The sequence below is a fragment of the Hoplias malabaricus genome, chromosome Y (assembly GCF_029633855.1).
Source record: "Hoplias malabaricus isolate fHopMal1 chromosome Y, fHopMal1.hap1, whole genome shotgun sequence".
Classification (NCBI taxonomy): domain Eukaryota; kingdom Metazoa; phylum Chordata; class Actinopteri; order Characiformes; family Erythrinidae; genus Hoplias; species Hoplias malabaricus.
The window spans coordinates 38116636-38131553 of record NC_089820.1 but is presented as its reverse complement, the minus strand read 5'-3'; the positions used below and the strand labels follow the sequence as shown (position 1 = coordinate 38131553).

Sequence of the window (14918 nt, the reverse complement as noted above, 5' to 3'; positions counted from 1 at the left end):
AACCCCCACTTTGCAGATCTTGCGACTCCTTTAAATCAACTGAAGAGAAAAGTAGTCAAGTGGGCATGGACAGAAGAATGTCAGAAGAGTTTTGTTACCCTGAAAAAAGCCTTGATATCCCCCCTGTTCTTGTCCAACCCGATTTCACTAATGCGGTTCAGGTGCACAACGATGACAGTGAGGTGGGATTAGGAGCCGTTCTAACTCGACTTGAAGGTGAGAGAGTGATTGCATATGCATCCAGTTCACTCTGTGGGGTAGAATGCAACTACTCAACGTCAGAAAAGGGTGCCTAGCAGTGGTTTGGGCTATAGAAAAATGGCACCATTATTTGGAAGGAGAAAAGATTGTGGTCTTTACAGACCATAATGCTTTGACATGGCCTTTCAACTGTCCTAAAATCAGCTCTAGGCTGACTCACTAGACTCTGAGACTGCAGCAATTTAACTTTGATGTTCAATATCATAAAAGTTGTATGAACATTATGTCAGATGCCCTGTCACGGGCAGTGGAGCCTGAGCAAATACTAATAATAGCTGCTTATGTGTTCCCCTGTTCCCCAACCTACCCATCTACCCACTTCTCTGGCTGAGATTGCACATGTCCAAAAACAGGATCCAGAAATTGTAGAGTTGCAGAAAAAAGATATTGATCTCAGTAAACAGACAGAGCACACTGGATGGGAGATACTGCAAGATGTTCTTTACAGGACCATACCAGTGAAAGGTGTGTCAATTGGTAGTGCCAAAGGAGATGACAACTGGTTTTCTCCATTACTTCCATGATAATCCTTTAGGGGGGCATTGGAGTAGACTTAAGACTCTGTTGCGGATTTTAGAGGTGGCCTAGTGGTCCACAGTCTTAAAAAAATGTGTGACAGCACATGAAACTGTGCACAATTTGCCAGCAGTACAAATCAGATAATAGGAAGCTTGGGGGATTTTTACAGAATCCCAACGTGGGAGAAGCGGGATATGGGCTGAGACTAAATTTTATGGGGCCATTACCTAGAAGCAGGATGGAAATCTTTTTTTGCTTATGGTGGTGGATTATTACATCAAGCTGACTGAGGTTTTTCCCTTACGGGACAGTAAAAACAGTAAAAACAGTACCCAACATGAAACAACCGGACAAACTCCAGCTGTCAGGATCGCGGGGCGGACTGATGGAGGTGGACGCACTTGCTAAAACATAGTGACTTTATTGAAACACAAGATAATAATAAACCAGAGACAGACTTAGATAACTTGACATGATATAAGACAGAGAGACTTTGACAGATAGAGAGGGAACAGAACAGAGAAACCTAGAGGGAGCTAAACAGACAGAGAAACAGACTCAACCTAGACATAGAACTAAATAGACAAACCTGGACACAGAGCTAAACAGAAACCTAAACAGAAAGAGCTAAACAGACTGAATGGTACTGACAGACAATGAGAGACACAAGGAAGAAAACAGACAGAGAACAAACCGAATCAAGGGACAGACAGACTGGACTGAGCAACGTGACAAAGGAAGCAAAACAACAAGACTAGGAACTGGAATGATACGAGTACAAGAACGAATGACCAACAAGAGGAAGTGATACAAGGGGACTTAAATACTAAACACAGACGAGACGCACCTGAGACAGATAATAAGAAGGCAGGGTAACAAATGAGACACAGACGAGGAGGCGGAACAAAGGCGGGACTAGGGCGGAAACACGCACAACAACAAACAGAGCCATGTGCTAAGAGAGCACATGGCAGGGAAAACAGACATGACAGGACGAGGGCATGACACCAGCTGAACTGGCTCTGGGAAGTCAATTGAAAGAGCCCTTTGAAAGGCTTACTTATCAATCATCAGCTCCACATCCTCAACAGAAGAAGTATGCCCTTCTTGAACGACAACGTCAGATGGCACAGGAGGTAAAGCAGAGAGTGGGAGTGGCCAGACACCATCAAGCCAGATATTATAATGCCCGACCCAATTTCTTGTGGGAGATCTGGTTTGAGTGAGGGCACACTCACAGCTGAAAGCCTCTGATAAATTTTCATCTAAGCTGGCTCCAAAGTGGACTGGTCCAGCTAAGGTGATGAAAATTGAGACCTGTTAATTATAGGTTACAGTGACAGGATAACTAAGGAAAAGTAAATATGGTACATATGTGGGAAATCTTAAGCCCTACTTCGGAATTGAGTCTGTCATACCTCCGGCTGAGGGGGTATAGTGGAGAGTCAGTTGAGCTGATAAAATGGACAATAAATGTAGAAACACAATAGGTGTTCAGTGTATTTGTGCACATTTAAATAACAAATAGATTTGTAGTTCACCGGTTAGTTTTTCGAATATTGCTGCTGATAACAGATTGAAGCCTATTTAGCATTTTAGCATGTATGACAGCAGTCTAGATGCATGGTGAAATATTCTGCACAAATCTTCACACATGGTTATATTCAGCTATTCTTAGCTTGAGACTTTATGCTTCTCTACTTCTTGAAGATTGTTGAAATATTCCTTTTGTCATTTTGAGATGTACCTGATGTACAACAAAATTGGAAAAAAGGGCAATACTTGCTTTAAAGTGCAAAGATTAACAGACACTGAAGATAGAGCACTAACACTTATATAACACTAAACAAATAAAAAAAAGCCAAACATTTATAAATCAGTGCCCTGTTCATCCTCATTCAGCAGTTGTGCATTGTTAAGTGCAATTACCGCTGTAGCATAAAAACTGTCTGCTTGTTCTGCACACCTGTAACATCTGCCAAAAAACGTAGCAGCTCAAAAGTGAGTGTCCGGGATGGGATGGGTCCCTGAGAATATTCTGTGCCTTCCTGAGGTAACGAGAACTATATAAGTAGTTATCTTTACACCACCCTGACAGCCACTCCACCTCGTCTCAGACTCATCCCTACCATAGATGAGCCCCACCACTGTGATATCATCAGCAAACTTAATGATACTTTTGATGGGGTGTATAGGAACACAGTTGTGGGTGTAGAGTTGTGGGCTCAGCACACAGCCCTGAGGAGAGCCGGTATTAAGTCTAATGGCTGAGGACGTGAGGAACATACTCTTACTCTCTGGGAGCGATCCATCAGGAAGTCTCTAATCCAGAAACACATGGTATTTACACATGAGAATTCACATGATATTCCCAGCTCTTAGAGCTTTGGACTGGAGATGGTTTATGTCCGAAGCAGCTTCTCAAAGCACTTCATGATTGGTAATCATTCAGGCTGCTGATGGTGGTGGAGGACTTCAGACAGGGTGGAACCACAGCCTGCCTCAGGGACTGGTTAACGATGTTGGAAAAATCCCCAGCCAGCTGAAATGTACAGTCCTTCAACATCCATCCTAAGACCACGTCTGGTCCCACAGCTTTACTCGGGTTCATTGCCCTCAGCATGCGCCTCACTTGGTGCTCCTCCACCATAAGGGTGTAACTGCCAGGGGATAATGGCTGTAGTGTGGTCCTCTCTGGTGACTGCACCTCAAAGCGCGCGAAGAAGCCGTTCAGCTCCTCTGCCAGTGAGGCACCGCCATCATCAACTGCAAGGTTGCTGGGTCTATGGTTGGTAATATGCTGGACCCCAGCCACACCTGGGGAATTCCCTTAGTAGGTAAATGGGCCTGCATCTCACAGTCACATACTCCAGGTCCCGGTTCAGAGGCTGCTCACATTCTTGGTGTTAGCACACTATGTGTTGTTTACATACATGCATAGCCCTTCTCCTTTGCTCTTACCGGAGGCTCATGCCCTGCCATGCCTGTGTAGCATTTGGCCTGTTAGCTTGATAGCTTTATCTGGAGTGAATGAATGTAGCCAGGTCTCCTAGAAGAGTAAAACGGAACTGTCCCTCGCTGTCCTCTGTTGCAGCCAGGAGTCTCAATTCATCCATCTTGTTAGCGAGGGACCTTGCATTAGCGAGGAAAATACTTGGAAGTATGCTGGCTCTGCAGCCCCGTTTCTTCCTCCTAATAATCCGCTAGCTGTGTAAACCTGTATAAACCTGTGTAAAGCTGTATAAGTTGGTGCCAACAGTAAATATTTTTGCCCACCAACATGCTGTTGGGGAGATCAGCAGGGAATTTAAGTAGAGAATGTGCTGGCAGTATCCATGAGCCTTCTTTTTAAGTTATTTGGCAAGCGTCAGTGCTGCATTTTTGCACTTAGTTGTTAGTAAAGTTTTTTTTTTCTTAGGTGCTATGTGTACATGTTGACCTGATAAAATGTATAGCACTGTCTGGGCACTCACAGAGATGCCCAATTCTTTCCTTTTTTTCAATTCTTTATTTTGAGAGACAATCATATCTCCATTTATAACCACCTTCAGGATCTATTTTGTCTCTTAATACAATTTTTAAGGGAGCAATATACAAAAAGTATCAAGAGAGGGGAAAGTACATAAATATATAAACAAATGTCAGAAGTAGATACATAAACATGAAATTGTATAACCATTTTCAAAGTATATCTATCAATTTGATATAGCAATATAATATTACAAACAATGATTCTTACTCATTGGGTTAAATGAAATGTAGTTGTAAGGGTTTCACATGAGTAACCAATTTCAAGTAAGGCTTAACAAATGTATTCATTTGTAAACTGAGTGAAAAAAAGTTTTTTTTTTTTCATAATATATATTTCATTCACTAGATCTATCCAGCTGTGCATTAAAGAAGGCTGGGGAGTACACCAGCACCTTGTTATATATTTTTTTTAGAAGCAGTTATCAGAACCCCAAACAAATATTTACCCAGCTCTTCCCACTTCCAATTCCCCAGGTGCAAAACTTCAAACTGAAGGGGTATTTCAATCAGTGCATTATGAAACTTACAACCAGAAGTTTTGAACTACTGGAAACTCCCAGAACATATGCCAATGATTAGCTGTTTGATTCCTGCATAGCCTCCAACATTCTACTACATTCCCTGTTAAGTGTACCTTTTGATGTGGAGTAATTAAAAATCAGGCACTTCCATCCAAACTCATGCCTTGCATATGAACTGGTGTATTTCCACTGAAGAGCACAAACTTTGGACCACTCATCATCAATCTAGAAATTATACCCATATTTGGTTCTGTTAGGTATGCTTCAGCAATTACTGATATTGGTGTATTCATGTATAAAGTTTTCTCTTTAATTTTGTGATCAGTATAATGGCATATTTGGAGATATCAAAAAAATATCTTGTTTTTCCAGTCCATGGAAAAAAACTTTTTCTCTCAAAGTCTGGAAATCTTGCTGTTAACCTTTTTCTGTTAATTATTAAAATATTGTTACTCCTTTATCCATCTCATTAGGCTTTAAATCTCTATCATATGCACATCATATAAATATTTAACATTTTTCATTTAATTTGTAAACCTCCTTAACCGTGCTCCACATTTTTAATTCTGACTTCATCCAAGGATTTTGAATTTTGTCCACAAACCTTCTCCAGTTTTTTCCTAATACTGCATGCACTGGGGGATCTTTCCATATCTTTCCATCTAGCATGAAAATTTGGGTTACACAAACTAATCAAGAACTTATTTTCAGCTGTGTAAAACTAATCTGTAAAATTGGGGAAACCCATACCCCCTTTCTCCTTTAAGAGTTGTAATGTTTTGGCTCTAACCCTGGGTTTCTTCCCCTGCCATATAAATATTTTTATTTCTTACTGAAAATTGTTTTGAATTAACTTCTACTGGAAGAGCCTGGAACAAAAAGGGGGATCTCAAAAGAACATTCATTTTTACGGAAACTACTCTGTAGGTTTAAGAAAGAGATAAGTTCCATCTCTGTATATCTGCTTTAATTTTTGTTAGAAGGGGGCCATAATAATCTCTGCCAGTGTAGAAATCTCTTTTGGTAAATTTACTCTGAGATATTTTAATGAATTCTGGTTCCATTTCAGATCGAATCTATCTAATATCTTATTTTGGGGTGTATAATTAAAAGCCAATATTTGGGTCTTTTTTACATTTAATTTGTATCCAGCATGATTCCCAAAACAATCCAAAAGTTCCTTCATTTTGGGAAATGAGTTTGAAGGTTCTCCGAAATACACCAAAACATAATCTACATAAAGTGCAATCTTATGTTGCTCCCCATGCATAGAGACACCTTTAATTTGATCTGTTTGACAGGTCCATTGAGCAAGTGGTTCTATATAAAGGGAAAAAGCAGGGGTGAAATTGAACACCCTTGTCTTGTACCACAAGATTAATATGATAGTATTGGAGAGATAACCATTTACATTTATTCATGCTATTGGATAGTCATATAAAGTCTGAATTCCTTTGATGAATTGGTCATGAAACCCAAGCCTTTTAAGGACCCTGTATAAAAAGGTCTAAATTCAAAACCAAAAGCCTTTTCAGCGTCCAAACTCACTAAGCTAGCTTCCACATTACATTGTTGAACATGGCTTAATATGTGCACCGTAGGTCTGATATTATCATGAGTTTGTCTTTGTAGGATAAACCCTGTTTGATAGTTATATATAAGTGGGAGGAAGGAATTTTTCTACTCTTCTGGTGAGAATAGCTGTGCACAGCTTATAATCTACGTTTAGAACCAAAATCTGCCTATATTGTTTTATGAATAACTTCTTTTTTTCCAATTTCTTGTGTGTATATATTACATCTATTTCATTCCTAATCACCTTTATCTTTGAAATGAGATTTGGGGTTTGTTTTGTTTTATGTTCAGATTCAAGCTCTATTAATTCATTATTTAAAACCTTATTTTTCTCATTTTCTTTTGAATAGATCAATGGGCTATTATTTTCCCCCTCATAACTGTTTTAATATGACCCATACAATCCCTGAACCCACTTCCCATTATCATTCTATTCTTAAACTCCTGCATGCCCCACTGCCTGTTATGAATGTCATGTAGCACACACAATATCAAAAACATATACAAAACCAATGTACACATAAACAGAGTAATGTTATATTCTAACTGAACATTAACTTCCAAAGCTGAGACTTTTTTTAACTGATCCCTTTGGGGGCTTTGGAAGTCAGAGCACCCATAAGGTATGGAGAGAAATCAGTCTCAAAATACTTTACAAATGTGTAAATGCTAATCCACAAATTAAACACAAGTCACAAATATGCTTCACTATTCACTAATGAATACATCCCAATCTGTGTTTTACAGTCTACAATTTGTACAAATACAGTTACATTCATAAATACAGTTACGAACAAAAATGGCAGTTCGTCACATCTTTTTAACATGTCCCGACTTATTTATCTGACTCAAAAACTAAAAACTTAGAGAGTGTAGATATTGTGCCACTGCAAAATAAAGTCTTGAATGACCGAAAATAACCGAGGATATATGGATGACATATCTGTTCAGCTTGACTTAATCGAGAAATCTGTCCATATCTCAGTCCTCCACAAGAGGATCTGCGCCTGACTGCCGCAACTTTTCGCTGTAGAATGATAATGCTGTCTTCTCTCCCTGTGCGGCTGCTTTAGCCGTAGCCTGGCCCTGGTAATCTGTGTGATTATGGCGTTATTTTTGTGCCACAATTCTGCACGCGCGCGCGCGGATATTTCGAACGAGCAAGAAGGTTTCTGCGCGCGCGCGTGGATATTTTTCAGTGAGCAAGAAGGTTTCTGCGCGCGCGCGGATATTTTTGAGTGAGCAAGAAGGTTTCTGCGCACGCGCGGGGATAATCCCGCGCGGTTATTTCGAGCGCGCAAGAAGGTTTCTGCGCGCGCGCGGATATTTTTGAGCATTTTTCTGCACGCGCGATGTCTCTGACCTGCGCGCTCGCTACACACTTACAGTCATTACAAAGTGCCTCAGATTCAGCCAATCAGAAACGTCAAATGACAAAGGCCATTTCTGATTGGATGGTTTGACCGCCAAGTGGGAAGGACATACAGGCCGGAGACCAGTAAATAGATGGATACCGGCGAGTGGAAGGTTATGGTCAGGGAGAAATCTGACAATGCCCTCCGAACGGCAACAGACCAGTGCACCACAGCCAGACATTTTATTTTATATTCATTGAATTGGCCACAATGTAGAGTTTTTATCCTTGTATTTACCTTGATTAACTGAGTCAGCAACGTAGCTGATATGCTAAAAACAATGTACATAGTGTAAATTAGTGCTAGCAACGACGGTAAATGGTATTGCAACGACTGTAGAAACTACTTTATTAATAATAGAAAGTACTGTAAATGCTATCTAGATCGGTAGTTACCAACATACAGGGCTAGCTGATTGTGTAATGCTTAAATCTAAATAACTTCCTAAAGGAAGCTTAATACTGCAATAAAGTTAGCTTGCGGTTTGCTATTTAGAACTCTGTTGGCTATAATTCTGTAATGTAGTAACGTACACCTGCATATATTAGTGTGTATTTGATTTAACTATGGTTCAAAATTTATGTATAGCAAAAGTGTTTCATTTTTTTGCCGTAAATATTGGCAATGTATGTAGCCTTAATTACGTTTCTAATTGGCTGAATCTGAGGCACTTTGTAATGGCTGTAAATGTGGAGCGAGCGCGCAGGTCAAAGACATCGCGCGCGCAGAAACCTTGCTCCCTCAAAAATATCCGCGCGCGCGCGCAGAAACCTTCTTGCTCACTCAAAAAATATCCGCGCGCGCGCAGAAACCTTCTTGCTCGTTCGAAATTGTGGCACAAAAATAACGCCATAGGTGATCTGCGCGACGAGTGATCACTTGCCGTTCCGCTAAAATTTGCAGCTCTTTTTGGACCAAACCAGTTGAAGGCTTCACCGCTGTCACTGGAAATCCCCGCAAAGCCATGTCTTTCCTTGCCTCCGCCACACTCTGATACAGCCTAGTACCATCCTCGTAAAAGACCAGAAACCTCGCTGGGTAAGGGGTCTGAAACTTGACTTAAGTTTCCTTCAATACTGTATTTCCTTCGCTTTACTCACTGTTTTTTTAAGGACAGCAGAAGGATAGTCATGATCCACATAAAATCGGACAATGAGAACCTATTTTTTTCTGACAGGATTTGCGGAACACCTCTTCCTATGTTCTGTGGCTTGAACATTTTGCAACGTTAGACCGTGGTCTCCCATGTTAGCCTGTTGGTTTTGGGACCAGTGCTCTGTGTGCTCTCTCAATTGTGAGTTGTTCATTATGTGGAAAGTGAAGTACAGGTTCAATAAATTCTCCAGAAAGCCGATCATATACTTTCCTTCAGCTTTTTCGGGGATGCCAAAAATGCGGAGATTGCCTCTGCATGAGCACCCTTCTTGGTCAGTTACCTTATATATCTGTCAGAAAAGGCGCTGAATTCGCGTTGCCGTTGCTTGGAGTTTTGTTTCAGCAGATCGTTCTTCTTCGTGTTCTAATCTGGTGTTCGTTTTGCTCAATTCTTGCACATGTCAGTGAGATGTTGTTTATTATCACGTCTAAAGTCCTTGAGCTCGTTCAATAATATCCTTAGCAGGCTAACCTCTGGTTCAGCTTCGACATATTCTTGCACAGGAGAACTGCTTCGACGTTGCTGCTCAGTTGACACTATGGCACTTTCGGTCAATGACATGACGACGGTCCCTTACAACGACTTTTTGCATAAGTTTAGAAATACACTTCAATTTTTCGTTGTTGTTTAAGGGGTTGTTTATTAAGAGAGATTAGTCTTAAAATACTTTACAAAAGCATAATTGTTAATCCACTAATTAAACACAAGTCAAAAATAGGTTTAACTATTCACAATCCCAACTATCTCACAGTCTGCAATTTGTACAAATACAAATGTTTACGGTTTTCACTGATATATCATAAATTTCTGCTAAAATTGACACATTTGTTTAAATTTACAAAATTGTATTTGTAAATTGTTGAATCTGTATTTGTTGATCAAGTCACTCATGTGTTTTCGCTGACGTGTATTTGTTCATTTCCTCTGGTATTGTGTTCCGTATTTTTGAGATTGAATTGTTAAGACGGGTGATTTGTTTCAGACAGACAGATTCTCTCCCTCAGCCAGAGGCAGGGGCAGTTACCCCACGGTTCCTAAACATAAATTAGGCTAATCTTGAAGTAGGCAGGCTTCAAGTACTCAACCAATATTGTGTACACTGTGGATATTGTGCTTTGTCATCTTTTTTGCCTAAACTAGGTCATTAGCAAGAGATATATTTCCAGGCAATATATTAATGTTACACCAATACATTTAGCTAAAAATTGTGTGGTTTGACTTAAAAAAAAAAAACTATCATAAACACCTGTGCCCGGTTTCATAAAACTCCACTATTTCCATGATAACAACAATAACGCTACACACACGCGGAAAGCCCGTGTTCTGATGAGTTGTGCTACCTTGTAAAAATGTGCTATTCTGCACCTCTGCGCATGACCAGACCCAAATATTTTAATGTTTCCTGGTGTTTTACGTGATAAATCTGTTTTTCTCTGGTGCATTTTTTTGGGTTGTTGTTGTTATTTAGGCAACTGTTCGTATAAAAGTACACTACTTTTCGATAAGGTACATATTGATATATTAATAAGGTAGCACAACTCGTCAGAACACCCTAGCTCTCCTGAAAAATTATACTTTTATAACCTCTTTCAATCCTGGATGGAACTTTAACTGCTTTATTCTAGATCACTAGTGATTTCATAAATTGAGTGATGGTCAAATCTGTTCTCTCTTAATAACTGTTCATTACTCAAAAAACTCTCCTAGGTACATGATAATCTTCAAAAGCCTCAAAAAAATGTTCTCCATCTTCTGAGTGTTAAGGTGAGGTTTTACATCCATTAAATAATTGTAAGGAAACTGACAGTTAAGGAAATTTATGCAATACTTAACAGTTTTTAAGGGGTTACTTAAGGGACATTCAATACTTGAGGGAACATTTAAGGACTTATACTGATTTCCCATAGGCAAGCCCTTAGGTACCACTTAAGGCATTTTATTCTGCAACACACTTAACTTTAAGGAATGTTTAAGGGAATTCTTAAGTTGAATTTTCACTTGTTTTATGCAACCGGGCACTGACTTTTGTCTCAAAGTGTGCCTTCTACAACTTTATTCTATAAAAATGAATGTAATTTATTTTCATTCTGATATCCAACAGCACAGTAAGTGTTTTTTGTTCAACTCTGGTTTTCTGCCACCACAATGCACGAGCAGCTGCTGATGATGTAACTGTGAGATCCAATCCAGAATGGTCTATAGACAGAGAGTGTATGTTTGATAGACCTGCAGGCCAGATCTGTTTTCAATTCAGATAACCAAATCGGACAACATACTAGTGAGCAGCTAAAATTATCTATCAAGCAAGAATGTGCATAAGTTCCATGCAATACCTCATATCCTTACTTCCTAAATGATTTAAAAACATAATTAAAGGGAGGGAGGGATATCCTACTCACTTACAGAAAATTCCCTGCAACAATGATTAAATCATTATATTTATGATAAATATATCATGAATTACGGCGGCACGGTGGCACAGCAGGTAGTGTCGCAGTCACACAGCTCCAGGGACCTGGAGGTTGTGGGTTCAATTCCCATGGTGGGTGACTGGCTATGAGGAGTTGGTGTGTTCTCCCCGTGTCCGCGTGGGTTTCCTCCGGGTGCTCCGGTTTCCTTCCCACACACGTTGGTAGGTGGATTGGTGACTCAAAAGTGTCCGTAGGTGTGAGTGAATGTGTATTTGTGTGTCTGTGAAGGACTGTCGCCCCCTCCAGGGTGTATTCCTGCCTTGTGCCCAATGATTCCAGGTAGGCTCTGGACACACCGTGACCCTGAATTGGATAAGCGGTTACAGATAATGAATGAATATCTTGAATCACATTCATTCATTCCGTCTGTAAGAGTGGTCTGTAATAGCTTATCCAGTTCAGGGTCGTGGTGGGTCTGGAGCCTACCCAGAATCACTGGGTACAAGGCAGGAACACACACTGTAAGGAGCGCCAGTCTGTCGCAGTGTGACACACACCTACCAACATGTATATTACTGGATACCTGTGTTTTGGGGTCAAGATAAATGTACCAAAAATAACCATGAACAACTTTCAAACCTGTCATTACAAAGTATGACTATGAAAGTATAGATTTATGAAGCTCAGTGACTTACTTGGCTCCACACAAACTTCCACATAGTCCAGACAGCAATTTCTTTCATTCACACAGGCTGGGTCACAGTGGCACGTTGCACCAATGCTTCTCTTTCCTGACAGACATCTATTCTTACAACTGTTCACTGTCAGAGGGAAAAAAACAAAGATCTGCATGGTTTAGAAAGCAAGCCTTCAAAGTCAATTTCAGGCTTCTGGTTTAAAGAACCTTTTGAACTTGAAAATTCAAGACATAAAAAAAATTCAAGGCATATTTGGCCTCAGTCTCTGTCTGGTTAGGAATCAGCCCTCATAACATAACAGAGCTGGGCAGCTGTTGTTCTTGAACATGTTCAGTGAGGTTATGTTATAAGCAGTTGAAAAGAAGTAGTGGCTGGCTTAACATGTCTCTAAAAGTTAATAGGCATCATGTGATAGGGGTATCTCTGTGTGGAATTGGTAGTGACCAAATCATGGAAATATGCGTTTTATTACTTTCAATAAAGGTTCTCTAAAGATATCCCTTAGGAATAATCCCTAAAGGAATCTTAGTTGCACATTGTGCTTTTCATTCAGAGGTCTTTGTAGTTGCCTACTCATGAAACTAATTGATTTCCTGTGGACTCTGAAAAGGTAAATTACACTTGAAATCATTTAAATGTAGCAGAGACACAATTCAGCAAACAAAAGCAGGGCAAAATTCCTTTACAGTGATGTTAAGAGTCTCCAGTTCCAAGGATGTAGTTGCAGCAGTTACTCCTAAAGATGCAATCAGTAAGTATGTGTGTGTGTGTGCATGGGTACATACTGATAAACCACAACTTTATAATCAAGAGCACTTTTTGTTCTACAACTACAGACTGAAGTCCATCTGATGCTCTACATACTTTGTTTGCGCCCTTTTACCCTGTTCTTCAATGGTCAAGAGCCCTAGAGTACCACCCCAGAGCACATATGAACATCACTGTGGCTCATTCTCAGTACTGCAGTGATTGACATGGTAGTGGTATGTTAGTGTGTGTTGTGCTGGCATGAGTGGTTCAGACACAACAGGGATGCTGGGGTTTTAAACCCCTCAGTGTCACTGCTGGACTGAGAATAGTCCACTAATCAAAAATATCCAGCTGGCAGCATCCTGTGACCTGTGAAGGACTAGAGAATGACCAGCACAAACTGCACAGCAATGATGTGCTACTGATTCTGATAGTAAGGTGGACCAACAAAGTAGATTTGTAAATCATACCTGCTGACATGGTCCTGACCATTGAAGAACAAAGTGATGGGCAGCAAACAAAGCTTGCAGAGCAACATATGGACTTTGTAAATGTAGAATTATAAAGTGCTCCTGTGTGGTCAATGGAGCTGAGGGAATGGACAGCAAGTGTATATGAACAGTCATATTAACAGTACTTTGATGTAGAACGCGCCATCACTCTGGTGGTACTTACAGTAATGATAAACTGATGTTGCCATGTTTTCCATGAAATGGCTATAAATATGCTTCCTGAGACATGAAAAACGTTTTTCTGACAAACATATAAGACCTTGTCAACAATTTATTTTTTTAAATCCACAAATAGAAAGGATGTATGTACATATTTATACTGTGAAACAAGCTAAAAGTGGTTGGTGTAATGTAATGGATAACACCACTGACCTTAAAGCAGTAGACCAGGGTTAAATTACCTGGATAAGAAACCAGTAGCAGGTTTGGGCAAGACTTGTAACAGATAAAATTGCCTACATCTTTAACATGATTACATGACAGTGTCTGCCCATTGCTGTAAATTAAATATTAAGAAAATAATACATATTTTTCATTAAATTTTCATATAAAAATTGTTTGTTTTGAAGAGTGAACAAAACAGCTATGTTTTTGTTGTAGCCATAAACAGCTGCTCCCTATCACCATCTCTGTAAGAAAGTGTCAATGAATTACTTATTAAACCATAGGGAATTTCTTTGTTTATCTCTCAACTTAAATATACAAAAAATAAAAAATAAATTAAAATAATAAATAAATAAATAAACCATGAAGTTCCCCAATAATTCCCTTTATATGTTAGGACACAGTTTTTTTGAAAGTGATAGCTGATCAATAAAGAGGCAGGTGCAGAACTAATCCTATTTTAGGCAGAAAATAGAGAAGCATCTACTAGAAAAAATACCTAAGTGATACTGTGACCTCATGTTTAACTTACTCTTAGGCACTGTGCTATTTTAGTGGCATTTCCCCACTTTTTGTTGTTCATATGTAGGGAAACGTAACTAAAATAACAGAGCACCTAAGATGTACAAAGAACCTAAAATAGGTATTGTGTTATTTTAGTGGTATTGCCCTACTTATGGACACTTAGGTACAGCAAATGCGCAGAATGCAGTAAAAAAATGAAATGAACAAAAAATATTTTTGAAATTTAAATATCATTAATTATTATTATTATTGGTCTTTTTATCATGCAACTTTGACAGCGCATAAGTAACAGGTGGTGTTTTAATATTACATAAAGTTTAGATCGAGAGATACAAGCATTTGTTCTGACAGTTATCAGCCAGTATCAGTAAAACTTAACTAATTCATTGGTGAATTCATTGCTCAGATAATAAAAAATGCATATTCACATTTAATGTACAGTACAACTGTAAGCAAAGAAAATACCTTTCACATCACAGTGCAGTTTCAAGATTAATACGACTGCTAGGATTACAGCTAGTAAGCAGACCAGAAGAACCTGTTGATAAGAAAATACAAATATTAACACAAACACAATTGTACAAATAAGATAAAATTACAACTGCATGTCCTTACTGTATTTTCATCACTGAATCTTTGTCTATTCTATAGTGAATTGTT

General features: G+C 39.3%; 1 protein-coding gene across 1 annotated transcript in view; it reads right to left on the bottom strand.

Moving 5' to 3' along the window:
- The window catches only part of LOC136677714 (ectonucleotide pyrophosphatase/phosphodiesterase family member 1-like), a 115882-nt gene that overhangs the window by 82992 nt on the left and 17972 nt on the right, over positions 1-14918 (bottom strand). The window contains exons 2-3 of the mRNA XM_066655313.1: positions 14724-14796; positions 12085-12210 (exon numbers count right to left, since the gene is read on the bottom strand). Coding sequence (XP_066511410.1) covers positions 12085-12210; positions 14724-14796 — 199 coding nt within the window. The remainder of the gene's footprint in view (positions 1-12084; positions 12211-14723; positions 14797-14918) is intronic.